The sequence below is a fragment of the Perissodus microlepis genome, chromosome 14, assembly GCF_051167445.1.
Source record: "Perissodus microlepis isolate ML-2025 ecotype Zambia chromosome 14, ASM5116744v1, whole genome shotgun sequence".
NCBI lineage: Eukaryota > Metazoa > Chordata > Actinopteri > Cichliformes > Cichlidae > Perissodus > Perissodus microlepis.
Genome location: NC_140474.1, coordinates 26,178,363 through 26,202,038, shown reverse-complemented (window position 1 = coordinate 26,202,038; position 23,676 = coordinate 26,178,363). Strand labels below are relative to the sequence as shown.

Here is a 23,676-nt window from a genome sequence, read left to right as displayed (position 1 = left end):
ACAAACACAAATAAATGCACACATAAACTATCTGAAAGTGATTTAGTATATTTGTAGTACTTAGGAAATTCTCTGACCTCAGAGAAACCAGAATTATGGTTGTGCTGTGCTTGCTCAAATAAACTGAACCACATGTTCCTGGGAAAAATACAAAAAGAAAACACAAAATAAAACTTTATTTGGGCAGTCATTGCACACACATACATAACAAAGGAATTAGTGTAATCTGAAAAAGTCAGAGATGACAAGCAGGAAGAGTTTTGGAGGATCTTATGAGCACCGTCCCCAATACGTATACGTGAGTTGAGGTTTCAGGTTTTTGGCTTCACGGCTTCCTTCTCTCTGACACACATGAGGAACTGTAGGAAACACAGTGAACAAATGAATCGTGTGCAAAGAGCATGATAAACCACTCATCACTCACACCAAAGAAAGTGTAGTTGTAAAAGTCTTTCCTTCGGAGCTCAGAGTACATGTAGTTTGTGCTGCTGATATTCACCATTTCATCGTTTTGTTCACAGGAGACATAATATGCAGTTAGCTTTGTTTTTCTTCACTAGTAAAACTGAATGAGCTGATGGGGGAATAAGCTGAACAGCACACTTAATCATTAACATTTAAAGCATGAGAAATTGGAGCTTAAAATTGGTTAAAATTACACAATTACACCTCTTTATTCCACAATCCCGTAAAATTGCGTTATTCATTTTCTGTTATTTGGCGTGCGTCAAACGGAATGTTTAATTAGACCACCTCAAAGCTGGGTGGGACTTTTTTTTTTTATTAAGGATGTAATAAATTCCTTGTTTCTAAAAAGCTCATTTTAATCCTTCATTAAACTGAACGCTGTTCTCTCACAACTGACCACAGTTACAGGTGTCTCATTCCTGAGCAAAGCGCAAACTTTTAATCAAGAAGCAGGGAAACTGTTCCATATTCATCACCGTGATGGCTGTAAATTTCATATTTGAATCAGTCAGAAGCAAGGCGTGGTGCATGAATACATATAAATATATATCTGTATGAGGTATGCATGCATTGCATATCTGTGTGTTCAGATGTAGACGAATGTGAGGAGCTCAATGGAGGATGCCAGCAGACATGTGTCAACACACCGGGCTCCTATCACTGTGAGTGCAGTGAAGGCTTCCGTATGCACTCAGATGGTCGAACTTGTATCGGTAAGTACTAAAGAAAAGGATTTACAGCACTTGTGGAAACTGTTTTCTATCTACTCCTCCCCACACCGTATTTTTCACACATTAATAATTCAGGATTTTTTGCAATCATTCTCTTTGTAATAAAACAGATAAAATACAGTTTTTTAAAAAATGGTTTGAATTTATTGCACTTTTGAAGGATAGCCTGACATTCTGAGAATTTGCTTGTGAGCTTTCTTTCCAAGCTTTTTTCCAAGCGGAACATGGATGCAGAAAGTGTGTATACGAGAATCCATCAGCATCATTGTCTCTGTTGTTTTTAGTGTTTATGGCAATATTTTGTCATTTTATAAAGAGATACTGTAGAGTCTTTCTTATAGCATCGGCAGCTTAATTGGAAATTTAACAGTCAAGCGCAAAGCTCAAATGTTTAATTTAAAACAGCAGTAAAAATCATAGAAAAAAGCACTCCTCACTCTCCATGGTATTCTTATGTAGACTCCCATGTTTGCCAGGCTAACTGCATTTTATCTGACCCCTCACATGTGTTGTTCTTTGTTTGTGTTGATGAACTCTGGTAGAAGGTATAGGGTCCCCTTATGTAAGTATAATTGCTATAAATAGTTCATTTAATCCTCTGTCAGTTAAACTGATAAATGAACAGCTCATGACTGAATGACAAAGAAATGTGGGACAGTTTTTGAGGTTAACTGTTTTTCATTATTCGTTAAAAGTAATTTATTCTTAGGTCTGTGTGCAATTTTCGTTTTTTGTTGTTGCCATGATTTGTGTTGATGCAGCATCTTATCTTATCTTATCTTATCTTATCTTATCTTATCTTATCTTATCTTATCGTATCTTATCGTATCTTATCGTATTTTATCGTATCTTATCGTATCTTATCGTATCTTATCGTATCTTATCGTATCTTATCGTATCTTATCGTATCTTATCTTACCAAGAGTGCAAACTGGAGGCATAACTGACATATATACTTTCTCAACTGCTGGTTCAAACAAATCTGTAATAAGTCAGCAAACAACTCAGTGCTTTTAAACATGCAGTCATGGTCAAGATGATCTGCTGAAGTTCAATCTGAGCATTACAATAGGGGAAGCATTTCAGCAGTTTCTGAAATGCTTCGAGCCAGTCAAAGCATTTCAGAAACTGCTGAGCTGCTGGGATTTTCCCACACAACAATTTCTATTGTTTACAGAGAACAGTTCGACAAAGGGAAAATATCCAGTGAGCGGCAGCTTGCTGGGCGAAAATGCTTTCTTAATGTCAGAGGTCAGAGGAACATGGTAAGACTGCGTCAAGCTAACAGGAAGACATTAATAACTCAGATAACCAGTCATTACAGCCACGGTATGCAGAAGAGCATCTCAAGATATGAAAACTTGGACTACAGCAGCTGAGGATGACAGTGGGTGCCATTCCTGTTAGCTAAGAGCAGGAACCTGAAGCTACAGCTCACAATAGATGTCTGAAAAAATGTTGCCTGCTTAATGAGTCTAGATTTGTGTTGCAACATTCAGACGGTAGGGTTCAGACTGCGGGTGTTGGCATAATGGTGTGGGGAATAGTTTCTTAGCACAACGTGAAATCGTAATCCCAAAGTGGGAGATATCATGGATGTGGAGCAAATGTGTGACGCTGTAACATGAACCAAACTCTCTGTGGAATGTTTCCACCACCTCGATAAATCTGTGCCACAAAGAATTAAGGGCGTTCTGAAGCCAGTATTAGCAAGGTCTACATAATGAAGTGGCCAGTGAGTGTTCAGTCCAATGAAAACCAGACTTCATTGGTAGCAGTCACTGAACACAGTTAATGCCAGAACTAATTTCTTCACTTTGGGTTTTGTACAAATGTAACAAACAGACATAGTGAAAAAAACAGAATGAAAGTGTAGAAGTTAGAGCTTCATTGAATAATCCTTGTGAGAAATTCAGACACAATTTAAAAGGAGAAATGCAAGGCGGTAAAGTACTTTTACCCTTTTAGGGCCATAAAATTGGTCATTTAATGAAACAATTTGTTACTTGGAGAAAATCGGTACATCTCTGTTTCTATGTATGTCCCCTAATGCTCTCAGTTTCCAGCTGCAGCTTTGTGTTAAAGGATAGGTACGGATGCAGAGGGATGGCTAATTGTGTCTGTGGAAGTCATCAGTGTTAAAAACCTGCCGTTCATTCAGTTTTACAGCCTGTGTCATCATGTCTGTGTTTAGAGCACCCAGAAGGCACACGGCTAATATTCATATTTGGCACGTCATTAAGTTGCAGGAATGATAGGATGGAAAGATCATTAGAAAATAAACCAGAGGTAGTCATTGGACCAACAGGCCTATTGAAGACCTTTTTTTTCCCAGTTTCCTGCATTTACCCAAGTGTTTTCCACAATTATACAGCTGTGCAACTTGAGCTGTGAAAGGTATTTGCAATTGCCAGAAAATTCAGTTATATTTATCATCCTTTCTAAGTTACTGAAAACTTAGTGCGACTTTCAGCCCCATTAAATCTGCACTTGAGCACCTGAGCGGATGGGCTTTATGACTCTTTTTTTTTACTGAGCACTCATCTATCTTCTTTGCTCTTAAGCTGTGAATTCCTGCTCTGTCTTGAATGGTGGATGTGAACACAAGTGTGTGGACACGGGGGACAATCACTACAAATGTGAGTGTCGGAAGAACTACCAGCTGAAGAGGGATGGGAGACACTGTAAATGTAAGTCAGCCTAACTTTTGGTGCAGAAACATCTATTAAAGTGGCAGAGCTGTGCATTACACAGCTCAAAATCTGAATAGTCTTCATGGATTTTCTAATGCACTGATTAATTTTACTAGGAATCTTGTTGTGACAGAAAATATATTAATGTGCATGATTCAGATGTCAAGAATACAAATTGTCCTCATCAAACTGTCCTGACCTGGCTTCATTCTTCAAATATATGTATGTGTATGTTTCTCCTCGTGTTAGTGAGGGACCCCTGTGAGGAGAGGAATGGAGGCTGCAGCCAGATGTGTACTTCAGAAGAAGGCCGAGTTCACTGCAGCTGCCGACCTGGTTTTGCACTGGCTGGAGATGCCAAGAACTGTGAAGGTGACAAAGCCCTCTCTCTCACTCACATAGCTATAACTCAGATAAGACCTCTGATTTCCTGTATGTGAGAAATAAAGTTTTCTATGCAGTCCTGTGAGAAACTAACTACACCATTACTGCTTCCCTATAACTAAGAGGGCAAGTAGCAACGAGGCGCTACTAATCAAATGCACTTAATTATTAGATCATTGGCAGGTGTGAGCAGGTCTAAGCATTCAGGTGTCTGTTATACAATACCATTATCTTACCAGCAAACTCACCCTTTTAGACTTAAAGAAACTACAAAAAACCTCTCAGACTCTGCAAGCCTCAGTTAGCATGCTGAATGTTAAAGTTCCCGATTGTTCAGTTACAAAAAGAATGAAAAAGTATGACTTGTCTATAAAAACAACATGGCAGCATGGCACAGAACAAACTGCAAGGCTTCTGGAACAATGCCCTTTGGACAGATAAGACCAAAGGGAAGAGGTTTGGCCATAAAACACAAACACAGGATATCATCACAAAGACCTCATTCCAACTGTCAAGCATGGTGGTGGAGGTGTAGTGATTCATGCCTTGCAGTCATTGAGTTGACCATGAACTCAACTGTGTACCAAAGCATCCCATATGGAAAAGAATGTCCAGGCACAGCAGCAAAACTATAACAGAATGACATGAAATGAAAAAGAAAATAATCAAGGTCCTGCAGTGGCTCAGTCAATGCCCAGATCTCAACCTAAATGAAATTTTGTGATGGGACCTTAAGAGAACTGTGCATAAATCAATGCCTACAGACCTCAATTAAATGAAACGGCATTCAAAGTAGGCCAGATTCCCTCCGCTACATTGTGAGAAACTCATATGGAAAGTAGTTACTTCATGTTATAGCTAATTGTGGTTCTACAAGATGTTGAGAGCTGTAGTTAACTTTCCACAGGACTGCGCACATCTACTTGTTTTAGAAACTCTGGATTTGGTTGGAGACTTAGCTGCTACTTGACCAAGAAAGTCAGATTACAGGATACAGGTTTTATGAACACTGAAATCCTGTTTACCTCCGCTGTTTCTTAATATGACGCTGAATAATATTCTGCAGTTTTGCAATACAGTAGATAAATCTTTGACACAATCAGTGGACTTTTCTCATGCTCATGTGTTTCTGCCTACATGTCTTGGTGTATCTGTTGACATTTGTCATACCAGTATCTAAAGTGTGTTAATATTTGCCTCTTATAGACATTGATGAGTGCAGCTCTGGCCATGCCAAGTGTTCCCATGGTTGTGTCAACATGTTGGGTTCCTTTAGCTGTGTGTGTCATCCGGGTTTTGAACTCGGTGCTGATGCTAAACAATGCTACCGTAAGTAAGAACTTCAGCCTACCTTCCACAAACTGTAAAGACTGCTGAGTGCTTTTTATTATGCAAATAAGGGAACTTACATCATTTCAGAATGACTTTGTTGAAAATGTTCTGATTCAAATGTGCCTTAGTTTTTTTTGTTTTTTTTTATTTTTATGTTACAATTTTAACAAAATGGCTTTCGGCTGCTCGGCTGTTAGAAGTTGTCACCACGTCAGGTAGCTCCACATATTTGAGTTAGCAAAATTTTACACCAAGTGCCCTTCCTGATGCCACCCCAAAGGGATTTTTTGACTGTAATGGGAATTGAACTAGTAACCTTTCCCTTGCTAAATAAATATGAATACCACTACACACTATAGCGCAGGCTGGTGCAGATTGCACATTCTAGAATCATTTCCTTTTTTTTCTGCTAACAACAGAACACAACACAAATACCAGGTTACTTGTAAACTGCTCTTTAATTTGAATCACAAAACTTTGCTTGTAAATATTTCAGTGTAGCACACAGGACTGACATGCGTGATATGCCTCAAAATTCAACTGAGTCCTAAGTTATATCCTATTTAAATCCATCATACTCTCATTAGGTATTTATGTTGAGCATATAAAATGCAAAATTAAATGTGATTTACATGCCCCCTGTCATTGACCCTATATTTCATCTGTGGTTGTGTACTGTTGTTGCGGTTTGATCCTTTCATCTCCAGGCATTGAGATGGAGATTGTAAACAGCTGCGAGAAGAACAACGGAGGTTGCTCTCATCATTGTGAGCATACCACCAATGGCCCTCTTTGCTCCTGTAACCAGGGTTACCAGCTGGACCAAGACAGGAAGACCTGTGTAGGTCAGACCTTCTATATATGTGTGTGTGTGTGTGTATATATATATATATTAATGTGCATGATTCAGATGTCAAGAATACAAATTGTCCTCATCAAACTGTCCTCATCAAACTGTCCTGATATATATATATATATATATATATATATATATATATATATATATATATATATATATATATATATATATATGTATATATATATATATATATATATATATATATATATATATATGTATATGTGTATGTATATATATATATATATATATATATATATATATATATATATATATATATATATATATGTATGTATGTATGTATGTATGTATGTATATATATATATGTATATATATATATATATATATATTTAATTACTAAAAATGCTTTAAAGACATAGTACTCTGTCTTTATTTCTTTATTTTGTTTTCACCTGTTTCATTTAATGTGTTTTGGCTCTGTGCTTCAGTCCTTCAGAAGGATCTTTTCATACCAGCTCTTTAATACTTTCCACAGATAATAATGAGTGTGTGAGTGAGGAGTCCTGCTGCAGCCACTTCTGTAAAAATTATCCAGGCGGCTATGAGTGCAGCTGCTGGCCTGGTTACAGACTAAATCCAGACGGTTGCAGCTGTGACGGTAAGGTTGGACTCTTAGCAGATCATCTAGTCTGGTACTTATTAAGGTTTTCTGTGTTGTGGCAAAGCTGTGTATGACACTAATTCTAAAAAGCGTATTTACTAAGTGAGTCCTGAAAAATTAATCCTTTCAAGGCCAGTTCCTACTAGAAAAGGGGGGAAAAAAGAACATTTTATTCAAAACAGTCAAGTGCAACTTCTGGATGGGTAGAAAAAAAATCCATATCTGTGTCATCTTGCAGTGCTACACTACCTTTTCATATACTTGCACTATGTTTGCATTTTCTTCTGTTAGACATTGACGAGTGTCTGGCAGAGACCTCGGACTGTGAACAATACTGCATCAACACTCTGGGAGCGTACGAGTGCTTTTGTCAACAGGGCTTCCGTTTGAATGAGGACCGGCGCTCTTGCGTGTGTGAGTAACATTTTCAGCTTTCCAAATACCACTCTGCATTTCTTCTTGACATATAACATTGTACTTGGTCTCTTTAGCTCTTTATGGCAGAGAGCTGGAAGAGGAAGATGAAGAAGAGGAAGATGAGGAAGTGCAGCTCGAGGCTGGCAGATTACCAGACCTGCTGTTCCGCAACGCTCCTCAGCTCCTGCAGTACACGGCAGCCTTGCGCTCCCATTATGGCAGCGAAGATGATGACGATAATGATGGTAGTCACCGTGGTGACAGTGAAAAAGTATTAGAGATCCTGCGAGAGCGCAGAGGAGAGCTCAGACTGGAAAGTCACATAGGTACAGTAAAAAAACAAAACCCCAAAACAAGAAAAACAAAGCATGTGTGCTGAGTCTGCACTCAATATTATTTTATTACTCTCCTTTTGTTTTCCTGTTAAATGTTGATGATCTTCAGGAATTTCCTTTGGAATTTCCTTTTTTAGTGTGTCTAGATGACTCATTTGGGGAGGACTGCAGTGTAAGCTGTGAAGACTGCGTGCATGGAGTGTGCAACGAAAACAGAGACCGATGCGAATGTTCGCCTGGCTGGACGGGGGTCATCTGCAACGAGAGTGAGGATCTTTAAAAGTGTTCTGAAGTGACGTCTTTCCGTCATAACACAAACACTGTCCTTCGGGCTAAATCATGTGCCACCTGTCATCAGTGTACTGTAGCAAGTTAGCTTAGCATTAAGACTTTGCTCCATCCAGAAGTAATAAAAACTATATGGTGGGATTTCTAAATACTAGGCTATATCTCATTGGCTTATTTTGCACAAAAAAATTAAAAATTGTGGCTTTATAAAAGTATTTCTTATACAAATGACACATTATGACAAAGCCTTAGAGGGGAAACTGGCTCCATATTTACCATTATTTTAAGTGGCACATGATCATCTTCTCATCTCACTTTCAGACAGAAAGGGATGAAGGGGAGACATTTATTTATTTATTTATTTATTATTTGTTTATTTGTTTGTTTGTATGGGAAAATTGACCAAAGCGTATGAGTCATGTCCAGATCACATATCTGATTCAGTTGTACATTGAACAGTACAGCATAGACAGGCATGCACATAGCCTGGATTGTATCACAAGACACATCTTTTCCCAGAGGTATTTGAACTGCCTTTAGCAGTATGGTCTAGTTAAAGAAAGATGACATAGCTCCCTGTGTGCATCGATCCAGCGTCATGTATCAAAGCCTGACGGCTCCTGTGTGGGAGGCTGTGTTGTTTATGGGCTCCAGAACACAAGAGGGCCAGGGGAATCAATTTGTCTGCTACTACAGTGTGGCCAGGACCCACAGCAAGAGCACAGCCTGAGGCCAAGGATGTCCACTACTGGGTTACAAAGCAAAGCTTCATTGTTCCCATCCAGCTCTGTGATTAATGGCTGTCTTTTGGTCTGAACCTGAGGAGGAGAGCCACGTGTGATAAGTCCATTAGAAGCAATCTGAAACGAGAGTCTGAGGGAGGCAGTGTTCAGATGCACACCCTGAAGGTAATGGGCCTGGGCAGCATTTTCAGGTGGAGTAGATGAGGAATATTGCTGCCTGAGGCAAAGATATGGGGAATGGTGCAGTAGGCAACAACATAGGGGGCTATAAGGAAAAAAAAATATGGGCCATGTTTGGCCTTTAAAAAATGTGACATATAACATTTTTATTGTATGGAAGTTGTATATATATAAAAATATATAATTAACTGGGTTACTCTTTCCCATATCTCAAATAATTGAATTATATTTGAATCATATCGCTGAAGCAGTATGCCAACTCTTAATACTGCTGTTGAAGCATTACAAGTATTTATGGTGTTTAAAACTAGCTCTCTTTGTTATACATGTTGCCTCAGGATGCCTTAAGTATTTATTTTATTTAACCAGGAAGTTTAGATTTTACAGAGATTACAAACTTTTTTTCTAGGGAGGACCTGTTCAAGAGGGTACCTCAATACAAAACGACACCCTTGCCTACTCACCTGTTCACTGCCTTTTTCATATATTATTATGATTTCTCTAAATACGTCTTGTCCCTTCATTTATCTATTAATTCATTCATTCTGAACTATTTCCTGTTCTTATCCTGTTCCAATACCACAGGGTGCTGCCGTTGCTACACTATTTTAAACAATTTCATCCTGCGATATAAAACTGTTGTAAAGAAGCTGCGATATGGAAGTTAAGCAGCAGTTAACTTGATGAATTCGAATACTTGAGCACGTCTTAAACAGCCAGCTGTTTCTTCTCAGAACTGCTAACAAGGCCATTGAGATTAAGAAAGTCAGGCAAACCCACAACACCAGGAAAGAGAGGACGGAAGCTGAAAGTGTTTACTGCCTAGACCAAAACTCTAGCTTTTGATGTGTTTATTTTCAAATTAAAAAAAAAATTATATATCTTTGGATTTCCACGCTGAACTTTTTTTGAGCCAAAAAAATTCTTCATCTCCTTTCTCTTCAGCTTGTCCACAGGGGAGCTACGGACAGGCCTGCAACAGCCTGTGTCGCTGTCAGAATGGAGGCTCCTGTGACCCTGTGACTGGCAAGTGTTTGTGCCCCCCTGGGGTGCAAGGCTTGCTCTGCGAGGATGGTTTGTATACACACGCATTCCTACAGACGCATGCAACCACCTGGGTCTAGTTTTCTTGCGACCCCCTCCACATGAATTTGACTATGTGATTAGACATCTGTCAGAATGCTTTTATCCTCTAAAACTGACGAGTCATTAAAAAGATTTATGCTAGAAAGATAGGAAAAAAAAACACGAATTAAAGCTTGTTTCATACCAGGGCGAATATCTTGTAAATAACTAGATTCAACTTGATATCCCAGTTTTTGGAAATCACTGCCCTTTATTCTGCTTCAGTGTGTGCTGAATGAGTCATTACCATTATTAAAGATGTCTTCTCACAAATGAGGCATGTGGGCTCTGTTGTATTTTTGAATCTAAGCAGGCACTAATTTATTTGGCATTATTCTTGCTCACAGGTTGCCCAAAGGGTTTTTTTGGGAGGCACTGCAGAAGAAAGTGCAACTGTCCCAACAGTGTGCACTGCCATCGTCTCTATGGAGTCTGCCTGTGCCCTCCAGGATTATATGGGCGTTTTTGCCACCTGGGTGAGTGAGAATTGTTAGAGTTCAAAATATTGGTGATAGCAATGTCAATGTTTTTAATGTCACATATTAAAGAAAAGCTTAACAGTCAGGGAATATGAAACTTTTACTGCATTAGCTGAAGAGAGACTGTCCATGCAACTGACAATATTTGCTGTTGTGTTTCCTTATAAGATGACAATAATAACGTAGTTGTCAAAAAAAGTGTGAATAATACTTCAAAATCAAATCATTCATAACCAATAACAGTAAGCTTTAGGTTGTGTCAGCTGTTAATACGTTTTCAGGTTTGCACACACACACACACACACACACACACACACACACACACACACACACACACACACACACTTCAGTTTTCATAGTACTCAAACTGCCAACATTGTAAAAAATCTGCATTAATTTTACTTGTAATGAATACACGTTCTCAGCTTTACGTTTCCTTTGGATGACAAGTTCACACCGACACGTCGCTTGCTTCACTTAGCCGTTTTGATGGTGGCACCAGGTGTGGAGGCAGCTCTCTGGGGAGCCAGTGGCCCTCCACTTTCTCCTCGATGAGGTGGACCGCCAAAGCAAACTCCTCATCGTCCAGCATGCCATCCCCGTCTACATCGGACAGCCTCCAGATGTGAGCGAGCACAGAGTTGGGCAGAAGAGTCTTTGTCATCCACTCTTTGACTTTGGTTCCGCTAAGTTTGCCCTCAGTTGGACTGAGGTTGTAGAAAATCTCATCGTATTTGGGTTTGTATTTCTCCACTACCCACTCATCGAAATCTAGCTCGCTCCCCTCATCTACGGGAGGTTCTTTGAACGGGTCTCTGCTGTAATGCTCGGGCTTGAATGTTCTCAAAAATTCCCCGTCCAGCACTCCGTGGAGGGATCGCTTTCTCTGTTCTTGTTGTTGGATGTAGGGGACCAGCTTGGCGATGTCAGTGCTGAGGAGTTTATCCAAGGAGGCCATAAGGCTCGGTTTTAGCTTCTTGAACTTTGAGAAGTCTTGCCCCAAAAGTTTCTCCTGAAAATGTGTGCAATCGCATGTGAGACTAACACAGAACATTAGAGTGAATGAAATCTAACAAATATGGTATTTAAACAACAATCAAAGAAGTTGTTTTGTTGACCTGCATCTTTGTGCAGTCGGGGAAATCGCCAGCTGGGACACGATGCTGCTGCTGAATCTTGTTAAAAATCACGGGAAGCTGGTAGATCAAATTATGCTTCTTGCTTTCTCTACAAAAAATGGTTGGCATCTCCTGCTTCAGATAGCTGATAATGTGTGCATGAGCCTGTGAAGAAACACAAGGGAGTCACAAAGGTCACCACAGCAGCTGGATTTGTAAATGTATATGCAAAGTACCGGTTGGAATTTATCATAACGGCTGATTTCTGACCCTCACTAAGCGCGCCCTCTTCACCAGGTCATTCAGCTTGCGTACTGCAGCGTTGCGTGGCAGGTTCCTTATATCGGCCAACAAATCCTCCTCCTCCAACTCTATCAGCTGGTAGTGGTCGCACATCTGCCTCGGCTCTGACCAGAAGGATCCGATGTAAACCCGTAAAATCTCAGGGGTTCGAAACACTTTTCCCAGTGACCACATGAGGGCGCCATACACTCTCATCAGATGCTGAGAGTCCACCCTGTCAGCTTTGTTGAGAACCACACGCAACTTGTCCTCATAACCGCACAGGGCCCCGAATGCTCGTGTGAGCTCATCAGAAAACTCCAGCTTATGCGCGTCAAACAGCAGGATGATCCGATCGACACGCTCTGCAAACCAGCGCAGCACTGCTGCGAAGTCATAGCCTGGGGAGAAGGAACAGAAACATAGGGGTTTCATTAAGACTGTATGTAACACAGCCTCACAGCCTCAAGCCATCGAGGAACGTTTTACACATCCCAGAGGTCCTCACTGGTTTCAAGCCATTTCGGTTACACCCACTGAAAAATGTGTCCATAAAACGAAGCAAAGGCTTTTCAGTTCCTCTCAGCTTATCTCCTGCCAGCCCAAAGTCATACTGCTTTCATCAGCTTTGCTTCTGCCTTCAAGTGTTTGAATTTTGCTGGCTGAAATGTTCCTACTTCACTGGGTCTACTACATGTATCACTCTGCTCCCGCAGTCCAACATTAATAGAAGCAAAGGCTTGTTAATTTCCTCTGGCACTAAAAGGGAAATTAGAAGACATTCAGCCTCACCTCGGCTCAGTTTTCTTTTAGCAGCAGTCAAGATGCCTGGCGTGTCAATTATGCTGATACTCTCAAGGATCTGATTTGGCATCTGAACACACTGAAACCTGTAAATGTGATGCATTTCAGGATTACTTGATTCATTTATAGGAATAATGGCAAAGCATAATCCTATCAGTACATTATACAAACAGGAATTCTCCTCTGTGAACGCTCATCACCTGTTCAGAAACGAATTTCCAAAAGGGTCGAGGTTGCGAAAGGGCTTTTTCGGGTCCATCGTGAGGGCATTCCCAGGGATGATTCCCTCGACTTCTCCATACATGAGGGCAGTGAAGCAGTCAGTGGTTGGCTCTGGCCCAACTCTGCTACCAAGAAAATCTTGCTCTATGAGATACCTTGAGACACACATGGTGCAAACCAGCACTGTTATCTCCCTTTGTTTAAAACATGGCAAGTTAATGCATGCAGAGCCTTTTTTTCCTTTTTTCTTTTTAATGATCCAAGTCCTGAGCTTACCTGATAAAAGTAGTCTTTCCTGTTGAGTACTGACCCATCACCAGCACCATCGGTTTGTTGTCAAAGTCTGCGTCCTCATAGCTTGGTGAGTGAAAGTGATGGAAAGAATAGTATTTTTCTACTGGCAGCAGCCGCTTGTAATAAAGATTCTTCAGCTCCTCTGTCACCATGTTGACGTCCCCCATTGCTTTCGGGGTGCTCCAAAGCCTCCGGAAGGACATGGTGACAGCAGTTTTACTCTTAATTTCTCAGTGTGGAAGCTGCTCGCTCTTCTTAGACCCAACTAAATGATGGAAGAATGTGCACAAGGCATATTATCAGATTCTCACAGCTGTCTGCTTCATCCTGCAGCGGGACGTTAGAGAGGGTGGAGAGGGTGTAACTGGAGCCTGCAGCTGCACCCAACATAAAGCCAATATCGAGAGGGACAGGGTGGAGTGCAGCTCAGCTTTTGTTGCTGTGTGGGGACAGTTTTGGCAAGATTCACCCACAGGGATGTAACAATTGTCAGACTTAAAGGTCATGCACAAAACTTAAATCTGTTTGTTAAATGCTTTTATATACAAGCAGAAATTAAAGTACTTGCAAAAACAGTCAGAGGAGTCAAAGTTCAATAAATCAGGAGAAACAGGAGGCAGCAGTCACATGACTTCAGCCAGCAGAAATCTATCGTTGTCATAACATGGTGACTGGGTGTGTTTGTTTGGCTCATACTTAAGTGCATTTCGATAGCAAAGAATGTTTAATTTCAATATATTTTCCTTTTTTCCATGAAATTGTGACCAGCTAAACTTTAGACAACAGAAGGTGAAGTTGGTTTAGTGCAGCATTTCTGCAGCTATCAACAGTTATATAAGTGTCTAATGAACGTATTTTGTGTAGTATTACTCAAACACAAGAGGATAATCTAACCTTCTACTTCCATACTATCAGCCTTTTTCTGTCTGTTTTTAAAACCTCTCAGCTTGTCCCAGGTGGACGCACGGAGTGGGCTGTTCCAAGGAGTGCGACTGTGTTCAACAACATTCCACCGCCTGTGACCCCAAAACGGGAAGCTGTTTCTGCAAGGCTGCGTATCACGGCCCACGATGTGAACAAGGTATAAAAAGCAAGTTTATTCCTTGACAGGAATGAAGTGGTTAAGATTTGTGTTTGGTTACATTTTCAGGCCAAATGCTGAACATAGAAGAGGGCGTATTACTTTCTCAGCTGTTTTAAAGGTTCAAAACATGAACAAATATGTTTCCAGTTGCAGTAACGCATCTCTAATGTGAGCTACAAAGGGGAGTCTTGCTGTTTCCTTGCAGTACAGTTTTAGTATAATAGTGTGTAGAAGAAGAAGAGTTTAGGAGGTTGTCGGTGGTCTTTAACAATCAAGCTTCTACTCAATGAAGGTATCCAAGATATTTGGTTAGAGACTGCACATCATCTTAATCTTTTATGCATCTGCGTGTCTCATTGTAGAATGTGATCCAGGCTTTTTCGGGCCCGGCTGTGAGCAGCCATGTGACTGTCCAGGTGGAGGGTCATGTGACCCCAAGACTGGAGAGTGCAGCCAGCAATGTCCTGCAGGGCTTCACGGACATAACTGTCAACTGGGTAAGCAAAAAAAAAAGAAAAAAAGATTTAAAGCACTTTGTAAAAGCCAATGTAAGAGCATATGTTCAGTTATTTTGATGTCTAACGTATGCAGTGCAGTTATTTTCAGAAGTTTGGCTCGCATTAATAATATCACTCGTTCCTTTTAACCTCTGCAAACGCAGTGTTCTCCACAGAGCTCGATTCCACAGTGCACTCATGTGGTCACAGCTTTTATAGTGAAAGACCGCACAGTGTAATAATGTGTGTGAATTTGTGAACTGCGTGGGCTGGCATACTGACACGTGTCAGCACGCATGGTCATAGTTTGCATAGTTGTTGCTTGTGCAATTGTGTGCCTTTTTCAAAGCAGTGCATTTTGTTATGTGTTTGCTCAGCTTTGTCACATTTTTAATTTCCCGCAAAGCATATAGATCTTTCTTTACTCCGCTATCCTCGCCTCCTTCTTCTATTCATCATTTGATAGCTTTGACTGATTACGTGGACGTAGTAGGTGAAATGCATCTATGAATTCACCTGGTCAGTGCAGGTGTTCTTGTTGTTGCAAACTACACAACTAGAAAGTAGGGTTCCTGTACAGCAGGGTGCCCTCTGGCTGTTTACTCTGCTGGTTGATGGAAAGTTCAACCCTCTGTGCTGTGCTCTAGAGTGATGCTGAATATTGCTCAGGAGCCTCTGGTAAAAACATCACTTTGTGTCTCTGTGGAGCGGACTAAGATAACAGAGTTACCATGTGTCAGCACTAGTGCACAGTCCAAGCCTAGGCTTGCTGGGTTTGCAACCCAAATAAAAGTTTTTTTTCCTTTTTCTCTAGGTTGTCCTTAGCTTGCAGGCCAGGTCATGACAGGGGCGATTTAATTCAGTTATTACAGCAGGAGCTTTTGGCAGAGGCTGAATAAATAAGCATCAAGTGATTATGATTTCAACATTTTCACTTGTCCAGCTGCCTCTCTTAATCATTTTTTTTCACTGTTGTGTAACCCAGTCTTTTATTTTTTCTCCTGTTACATCATGTCTGTTGTGTATTTTGTGTTGCTAGCCTGCCAAGCTGGAAGCTATGGAGAGAACTGTCTTCTGACCTGTGATTGCAGTGGAGCTCCTTGTGATCCCATAACTGGACAATGCATCTGTCCTGATGGAAAGATGGGACACTCGTGCCAGGAAGGTATTCATTATTGCAATGTCCTATATTAATAGAAAGAAGACAATCAATTATCTTTCTTGTTTGCCGGCTGGACATTTGTTACCCCTCTCAGAGAGTTACAGAAATGTGCAAAGGTTTTGAGCCATCCCTCTTTTCCTTTAATTTGCTGGGAAAAACATAAATAGAATTGTACAAACATTTTTTGCCTTATATACTGGGTTTCCATGTTATGTTTGGACATTTTTAAATAAATCACTGCACCTAACAAGCTTGTAAGTCAATATCTTTTATGACGAACTTTAAACAACATGAACTCCCTTAGTCAATATTTCTTTTAGTTTCTTTAAGCAGGCTTCAGGAATAGTTCTCCAGGCTTCTTGAAGGACATTCAAAGCTCTTCTTTGGATGTTGGCTGACTTTTGTTCTGTTCTCTGTCAAGATGATCCCACACTGCTTCAGTGATGTAGAGGTCTGGGCTCTGCGGAGGCCAGTCCATAACTGATAGTGATCCATTGTGTTATTTTTCCATATAGGTATATTTTTTATTGATTTACCAGTGTGTTTGGAATCGTTGTATGATTGTACTTTTCAGATGATCTTACATAGTGGATCAAAATCTCATGTTTTCATAACTCCATCACTTTTTACAAGATCCCCGACCTCCCTCGTACATATAAACAATAATTTGGACCAAAAATGTCAAATTTGGATTCATTATTCCTGACCTGTTGCCACTGATTTTCAGTGTGGGTCTTGTGTAGTTTTGCATAACTCAGTCTTTTTTCTCCCTGTTTTTTTCTTCCATAAGAATGATTTCTTGACTGCCGTCCTCACACTGACACCATTTTTCTTCTACTGCTTCAGTGAGCAGTAGCTTGTTCATCTGAAGAGTCAGATGGATCTTTGGGGTGCTGTGTCAGATGTTTGTTGGATTTTTTTCCTGTTTCTTAAGGACAACTTTCAATTACTGCTCTGAAGTATCATTTTAGGACTCCCACTTCTTCTGCTCACCATGACGATATGGGAAAGGTTTCAGATTCTTGGGAGTTACCTCTGTTGGTGTAAAAATACCTTATTTATTCCTTTCAAACTGTGTTGTCTTTGGCATTTTGTGTAAACTGGTTCATCTCAGGACTGGACTGAAAATGAGCTAAAAAGCAGTCAATGACCAAAGAAAAGCTTTGAGAGACCTACAAAAAGTCTTGAGCACTATTGCTCAGGATGACTTTAAAAAAATGACAAAAAAGTCTGAAAGCAAAATATTAAAAAAAATCGTGGATGGCTCAAAACTGCACTTTACTACAATTTCTACAATATTTGAATGTGTATTAAATCTGAGAAGTTAAAAACATAAATATTGCGTACTGCTCTATCAAAGTGAAAGGTACTTGCTGTTTCCCAGACTGCCCTGATGGATTCTGGGGGTCAAAGTGCCAGTCTTCTTGTCCTGAGTGTCAGAACAGAGGCTCGTGCAACAAGCAGACCGGTACATGTGAGTGTGAGCCAGGATTCATGGGACAGCTCTGCCAAAACGGTGAGTTTGCATGAAATTTCTGAGATTAAAACAAAAAAATCATTTAATAAACCAAATGTGTAAGCTGTAGCTGACCTTAATGCTGATGATAATATATTTAATGAGACATACAACATTTTTTTTTTCTTATTCAACCTCAAATTTTAAAAAACAAAAACAAAAAATGATAATGCTCTATGTCACACTTGGATTTTGAAATTACTGTAATCTCCTCGACTTGCTTGAACACTTTAATTAAATGTAATTATAGAAAGCTCTTGACAGAATCAGTTTTCTGATTAATCACCTGTGTTGCGTAGAGTGTCCTGCTGGGTACCATGGACCAGGCTGTCTAACACCTTGCTCTTGCCACCCTGATGCCAGTTGTGACCCACAGACTGGGAAATGCATTTGCCCTCCTGGAAAAGGAGGCCACGATTGCGCAACATGTGAGAATGTAAACAAATGAGACAAAAATAAGAGAAAATCTGATAGAGTAGCAGAGAAAATAACCCACCCTTCACTGTAATGTTTGCAGCATGTGATCCTGGTTTCTGGGGACAAGGGTGCACCAGTTCTTGTCAGTGCCACGAACAGTCTCTGGGCTGTGACCCAGTCAGTGGTCAGTGTGCGTGTGAGGCCGGCTACACAGGAGACCGATGTGAAAAGAGTAAGTTATTGCCTTAGCTAGTAAATCATTTTGTCTCATTTTGTATATTTTACTAAATGCTGCCACCTTGGGGCGATTTTAGTTACAGCACCACAGTCAGTATTTTCTGGAATATTTGATTTTATGTTTAACAAGCACAATACAATTTAAATGTTTTATTTGATTCTGATACTGTATAACTGTAGATTTTACATGTTATATAAATCTCTGTTTAAAATGATAGATGGAGACACATGTGGGGAGTCTTCTGGGTTTTTTTTTTTGGATTGGCATTTTTTTTAGTTGGACATTCAAGAGACTGTGTAATGTGCATGCTCCAATTCACAGAGTGTATGAATGGCACTTATGGTCAGGGCTGTGCCCAGCTGTGCCAGTGTGAGAATGGAGCCCTCTGTGACCATGTGGGCGGAGCCTGTACGTGCTCTCCTGGATATACGGGCACCTTCTGTGAAAAAAGTAAGCCATGTGTTGTCTCTGATGTTATTTCTGATCTTATATCTTTACATAAATATATATTGTGTTCCTAATATGTCTGTTTTATGTAGCCCCAACCTTGCTACAGCCTTAAAAATCTCAAAAATGTTATTAAATCACTTGTACACCTTTTTTTTGGTATACTGGCTTTAGAGTGAAAGTTTGATTTAAGGAACTTTTAATTGCATTATTAGACACAAATGTGGCTATAATTGTATCTTTATATGTACTTTAAGCTATTAACAGTGATTTTGGTTCCTTCTCACTTCAAGAATAAACCCTTAGGATCATTTTTTTTCTTAAACCTAATTCCAGAAGTAATCCACGTTTTGAGATCCGCCGTGTCCTTCTGCCTCTCTCGCTTGCAGCTGCATGCGAACAAAACTTTTGAAAGCCTTTGCAATTCCAGTACTCTGGATAACCATGCAACATTATTCACAATTGACTCCAAAATATGTCTGTGGCAGTCCCGTCATAAGCGGATGTCTCATTTTAATAGAATGCCATGTCGATCCTCTTTAGCTAAGCAAAGTAATTTAAATGTTTCCCTGCAAACTTGAACTGATCAAATCATGGATAAACACACTCCTTTGATTTTGTTCTTGTTTTCAGCTCATCCCTCCGGTGGACTGTTGTGTTTATGAGATTATGATGCATCTATCCATCCATCTATGCACTACATTGCATTGTGAGCCTTGCACACAATGATCACCTACTGAGTTTTTGCCTAAATCATGTTCAAGGTCAAGTTTTATGGGAACTTTTTAGTTTTCACAAGAATCACTTCTTTAGTGAAACCAGATTTGTGTGTCCCATGTATGACTTTCTGCAAATTCTCTTTATTTTTATAATAATATAATCGCTTTCTCAAGAAAAAACATACACAAAGCAATACCATGTGATGAATCACATGGTGAGCTCATGACATCACTGATGTTCTAGATACGCAATTGAAGCCAAAGTGGGGAATATATCACTTTCTCTTTCTTGAGGATTTAATGTTTTTCTTTGCTTTATTGGACATAATATCAGCATATATTAGCTTGAGCAAGAGGAAGTTGCAGTCAGTTATTTTTACCATTAATAAATTCTTTTAAAAAGCCCCAAATCACTACCAATCATTTTTTATCACAAATGTAAATGTTTTGCAAAATGTAATTCCTGATTCTAGTTTGATGTAAGATTATGACATTAACACTTTGCGTCTTTAAAACGGTCCACACTGAATGCTCTGCTCCATTCCTGCTGACATTTTTATTTTTCATCACTAGAGGGTGTTGCAGGACATTCTTCAATCTTTTCTCCATCTTCAGTGAAGCGTCCGCCAAATCCCGTGACTCGTCCCGCTGTCCTTATAATATCATGAGCGAACCATTTCAGAATTCCAAGATATAATTTGTATCAGCATCCTGCCATAGCAAACCTTTCACATAACAAATATTCACCTGTATTTGTCCTGAACTACAAGACGTTACGGCAGTCTGAGAGTTTTAACGATGTAATAGAGTTGTTTTGACTTGAAGTGGCCTCCTGTTATTACAAAGCAAAAGATTTACTGTGACTGTACTACTAGTTCCAGAAATTCATAGCGCCTCCCTAGTACACAGGGCATTGTAAATCACAGCCATGCCACACCAGAGGAGAGCTTCACATCCCTAGTCATAACAGGTTAATGGCTGCAGTCTGATTGGACGTTGCTGTGGAAATGGAGCTATCACTCTGACTAGATTTTAGTTTCTGAAGGCCCATTCCCCTCAAACAAAGGTGTCCAGTTTCTCAGTGTTCTAATGAGCCTCTTCCTTCAGGAAAAGTCAGAAAGAGGCCTTGGCTTGACAACGTCCAGACCTCTTTACTTGATCGGTTTCAAAGAATTAAAGGGAATAAAATGACTTCTCATTAGAACTTAGATCTTGTTATTCACAAAAGCTGTTGGCTCCACAAGATTCAGATAGCTTGATAAGGCCAAAGGCCTTGTTGTGTTCAGCATTCTTGTGGTACTGAGGTTGATGCTAAGCATTCCCATCAAGTATTATTGGAGGAAAGAGGCCTGACATGCATCCAGCACACAGCTTCTTCAATTAAAGCCGATCATGCCGCGCTTCTGGTCCGCAGCTTTGATGTCTGCATCAAAAAACAAAAAAAACAGAGTTCATTTTGTTGCAGTAAAAAAGAACTGTGGTCTGAGGAGCATTGAACATCCGTGTTCTTGTTGAAGAAACCGGGCCGTTTTGTTGTTGCAGCATTGACCTCTTTCAGTGTACGCAGACCCTGAATAGAACCAGGAAGTTCTATTCTGAGTTCTCTCTATCCGCTCTATTTCTGCGGTCTGCTCTCCCTGGCTGTGTGGTCCCTGGACCTGCTTTATGGGCTGACAGCAGTGGCTCTTACACAACCAGGGATCTGGAAATAATCCTTCTGTCTTAAAGAGCTCATTTAGTCTCGAGATGGAGTCTTTCAATGATGGCACACAGTATGTGTGTGAGTTTGTGTGTGATGGTGGACCGAATCCTGTGTTCCTACCTATAAACAAAGACTCAGAGGGAAGACTCTGCATTTACAAACACTAGCAGACACTGGGCTCATATCAAATGACAGATTGCAGCTCTGTGGTTAATATGGAAACCAGTCGCCCCCTGCTGGTGTATACAAATACAAAGTTTGTCATTCAAAATTGTGCAACTGCCTAAAGACTTAAAATAAAGTGCGCGCGCTGCTGTAAACGTTGTCCGCTGAAAAGGAGAGTAATTGCTACATCTGTTGATGCGCTTATTGTTCCTCTTATTAAAAGGGAACATGACTCATCTGAGATGCTTTCTGTTTATATTTTAGCAGCAGAGATGTGTTGAGGTGCTCACGATATATCAAAGTAATGGCACTAAGGCATTTTTTCCTGCAGGACAAGCAATGCCAACTTGTTGCCATGGTGTCAGCAAGCTCTATGATAATAATAAACAGCAGACAATAAACCGACGATTTTGCTACCACAGAGTTAATGTACAGCTGCATTAAAATGACAACATCCTCAGTGGGCTAGCTTTAATAACATCACAGCCTAACCACTACAGAGAGAGTCAAAGACGTCATGCTGTCAGCGTGGGAACACAACGACGGCCATGCCAGAAACTGCTGAGCAGCAAAGATACTTTTTTCCCAATTTGAGGCCTTGAGGCAGAAAAAAAGGAGGAGTGGACACCGTCATCAATTTGAGCGAGAGCAGGAGGGTATGATGCATTAACCGTAGGGGAACACCCTGACTAATGCGGCATTTATAATACATGAAACCACCAAGTTACACATTTTTGCCAATTTGTGGCTTCCTTTGGTCACGTTGCGCTCTGCTTTCCTTATTCACAGAAGAAGTAGTATATAAACGGAATGAAAGAGCTGCTGGCTGCTGAGATAATTTGGACAGACTCTATGCAAACCATTTCTCGCACACTGCTGCAACAGGAAACAGAAGAGGGTACTCGAAGAGAGAAATGTCAGTCAGTCCATGCTTTGGCGGGGAAATAGCAGCGTTCCCATAAATAAAGACCCGTGTGGGTGAAGGTTTTGTTTTGCAGGATACGACTATCATCCGAGTTTGCCTGTGATCTCCACGGTGACAAATTGACCGATCAAAAATATAGGCCGTGAATAAACAGAGTCATTCTTTCCTGCTCTAGGGAAGTCATGCTTACAGATAATATTTACATCCAAGCAGTGGAAAGGCTCATTCATCCCGCAACCTCTGGCTAGGTTCCTCTGGATGGGGAGGCACTGTGTTTACCAAACTCTGTGAGTGTCACTTGACTATACACACACACTCGAGCGATTTCTCTAACTTTCCTTGAGAATGGGAAACAGACCTTAAACTGGCATCGCCTTGCATCTGCAGCAGCACTGTCGTGTGTGTGTATGTGTGTGGGTACAGTAACACCAGGCTTTGTTTTGTCGAGTGTTGGTGGGGCCTGTGGACTCAGCAGGTGCTCTATTTACCGGCTCTTTGTGCCCTCTCTAACCCCCCCCCCCCCCCCCAGAGGGAACGGCCTCCGAGCCGCCATAAACTTTTGATGTGGCCCAGATCCACCACACATGTGGGACATGAGCTCACTTAACGAACGCAGACGCTTTGCAACAGCCGCAGTGTGGTACTGCAATTTGATATTGGTATTTTCAGTAGGACAGAGAGAGAAAGTAGGAAGAAGGGGAACAGAGCGAGAGTGGGAAAGGAAAAAAAAAAGAACTAAATAAAAAAATATTGGCATCTAAACCTTCTCCTCTCCTCTTTTTTCTGAAGCTGCCAGTTCTAACCAGTCGGATGTTTTATCTCGGCCCACAGTGTGCCCGGACGGCTTTTACGGTCTTGACTGTGGCCAGATGTGCGAGTGCAGGAACGGTGCCCGTTGCCACCACATCACAGGAGCCTGCCTGTGCACCGCCGGCTGGGCAGGACCACACTGCATTCTGGGTAATGGAAGCCACATCATTAAAACAGGGTGTGAGGGAGGCCCTCACTGCAGCCCATCACGACATCCTCTCCTTAAACTCAGCTATGAAGTGTTTGTGAACAATTATCTCTATAATGAGACATTGCCAATGACTTTTTTAGGGATGGGTAAGGGTGGAGAAAGGAGGGAGCGCAAGAGTGCCCTCTGGCATACATGGTTTAATTGAAGTCTATTCTGGATAAATGCACCCACATGTATATAGCGATCAACATTAGGAAAGGGAGAGCTCAACTTGGAAGAGACTTTAGCAGCTAACCAGTGTTCTCAGGCTGAAGTTTTGAGGATTTCATGCCATTGTTTTAATGAAGCCAGTGAAATACCCACTAAAGTCCTTAGTCTGTCATTCTGCAGTCTTATTCAAGACTTTCCTCTCGCCCACAGCCATTTTGTGGTTCTAACTACCAGAACCAGAGTGAGCAGAAAGCCACGAG

At 40.7% G+C, this 23,676-nt stretch overlaps 2 protein-coding genes across 2 annotated transcripts in view; one reads left to right on the top strand and one right to left on the bottom strand.

The window, feature by feature from the left end:
* egfem1 (EGF-like and EMI domain containing 1) overlaps positions 1-23,676 on the top strand; it is a 56,568-nt gene that overhangs the window by 19,302 nt on the left and 13,590 nt on the right. The window contains exons 6-24 of the mRNA XM_084950943.1: positions 1,059-1,181; positions 3,764-3,889; positions 4,142-4,264; positions 5,483-5,605; positions 6,316-6,453; positions 6,961-7,083; positions 7,378-7,500; positions 7,578-7,829; positions 7,976-8,104; positions 9,995-10,123; positions 10,522-10,650; positions 14,320-14,454; positions 14,820-14,954; positions 15,994-16,119; positions 17,501-17,632; positions 17,932-18,060; positions 18,150-18,281; positions 18,609-18,737; positions 23,077-23,205. Of these exons, the coding sequence (XP_084807069.1) occupies positions 1,059-1,181; positions 3,764-3,889; positions 4,142-4,264; positions 5,483-5,605; positions 6,316-6,453; positions 6,961-7,083; positions 7,378-7,500; positions 7,578-7,829; positions 7,976-8,104; positions 9,995-10,123; positions 10,522-10,650; positions 14,320-14,454; positions 14,820-14,954; positions 15,994-16,119; positions 17,501-17,632; positions 17,932-18,060; positions 18,150-18,281; positions 18,609-18,737; positions 23,077-23,205 (2,565 nt within the window). The remainder of the gene's footprint in view (positions 1-1,058; positions 1,182-3,763; positions 3,890-4,141; positions 4,265-5,482; positions 5,606-6,315; positions 6,454-6,960; positions 7,084-7,377; positions 7,501-7,577; positions 7,830-7,975; positions 8,105-9,994; positions 10,124-10,521; positions 10,651-14,319; positions 14,455-14,819; positions 14,955-15,993; positions 16,120-17,500; positions 17,633-17,931; positions 18,061-18,149; positions 18,282-18,608; positions 18,738-23,076; positions 23,206-23,676) is intronic.
* LOC146374038 (EH domain-containing protein 2-like) lies at positions 10,644-13,760 on the bottom strand. Its single transcript, XM_084950942.1, has 6 exons — positions 13,356-13,760; positions 13,058-13,234; positions 12,846-12,943; positions 12,042-12,454; positions 11,772-11,936; positions 10,644-11,665 (listed from the first exon to the last, which is right to left on the bottom strand). The coding sequence occupies exons 1-6, from the start codon at positions 13,574-13,576 to the stop codon at positions 11,105-11,107; spliced, it is 1,635 nt and encodes a 544-aa protein (XP_084807068.1). The 5' UTR covers positions 13,577-13,760; the 3' UTR covers positions 10,644-11,104.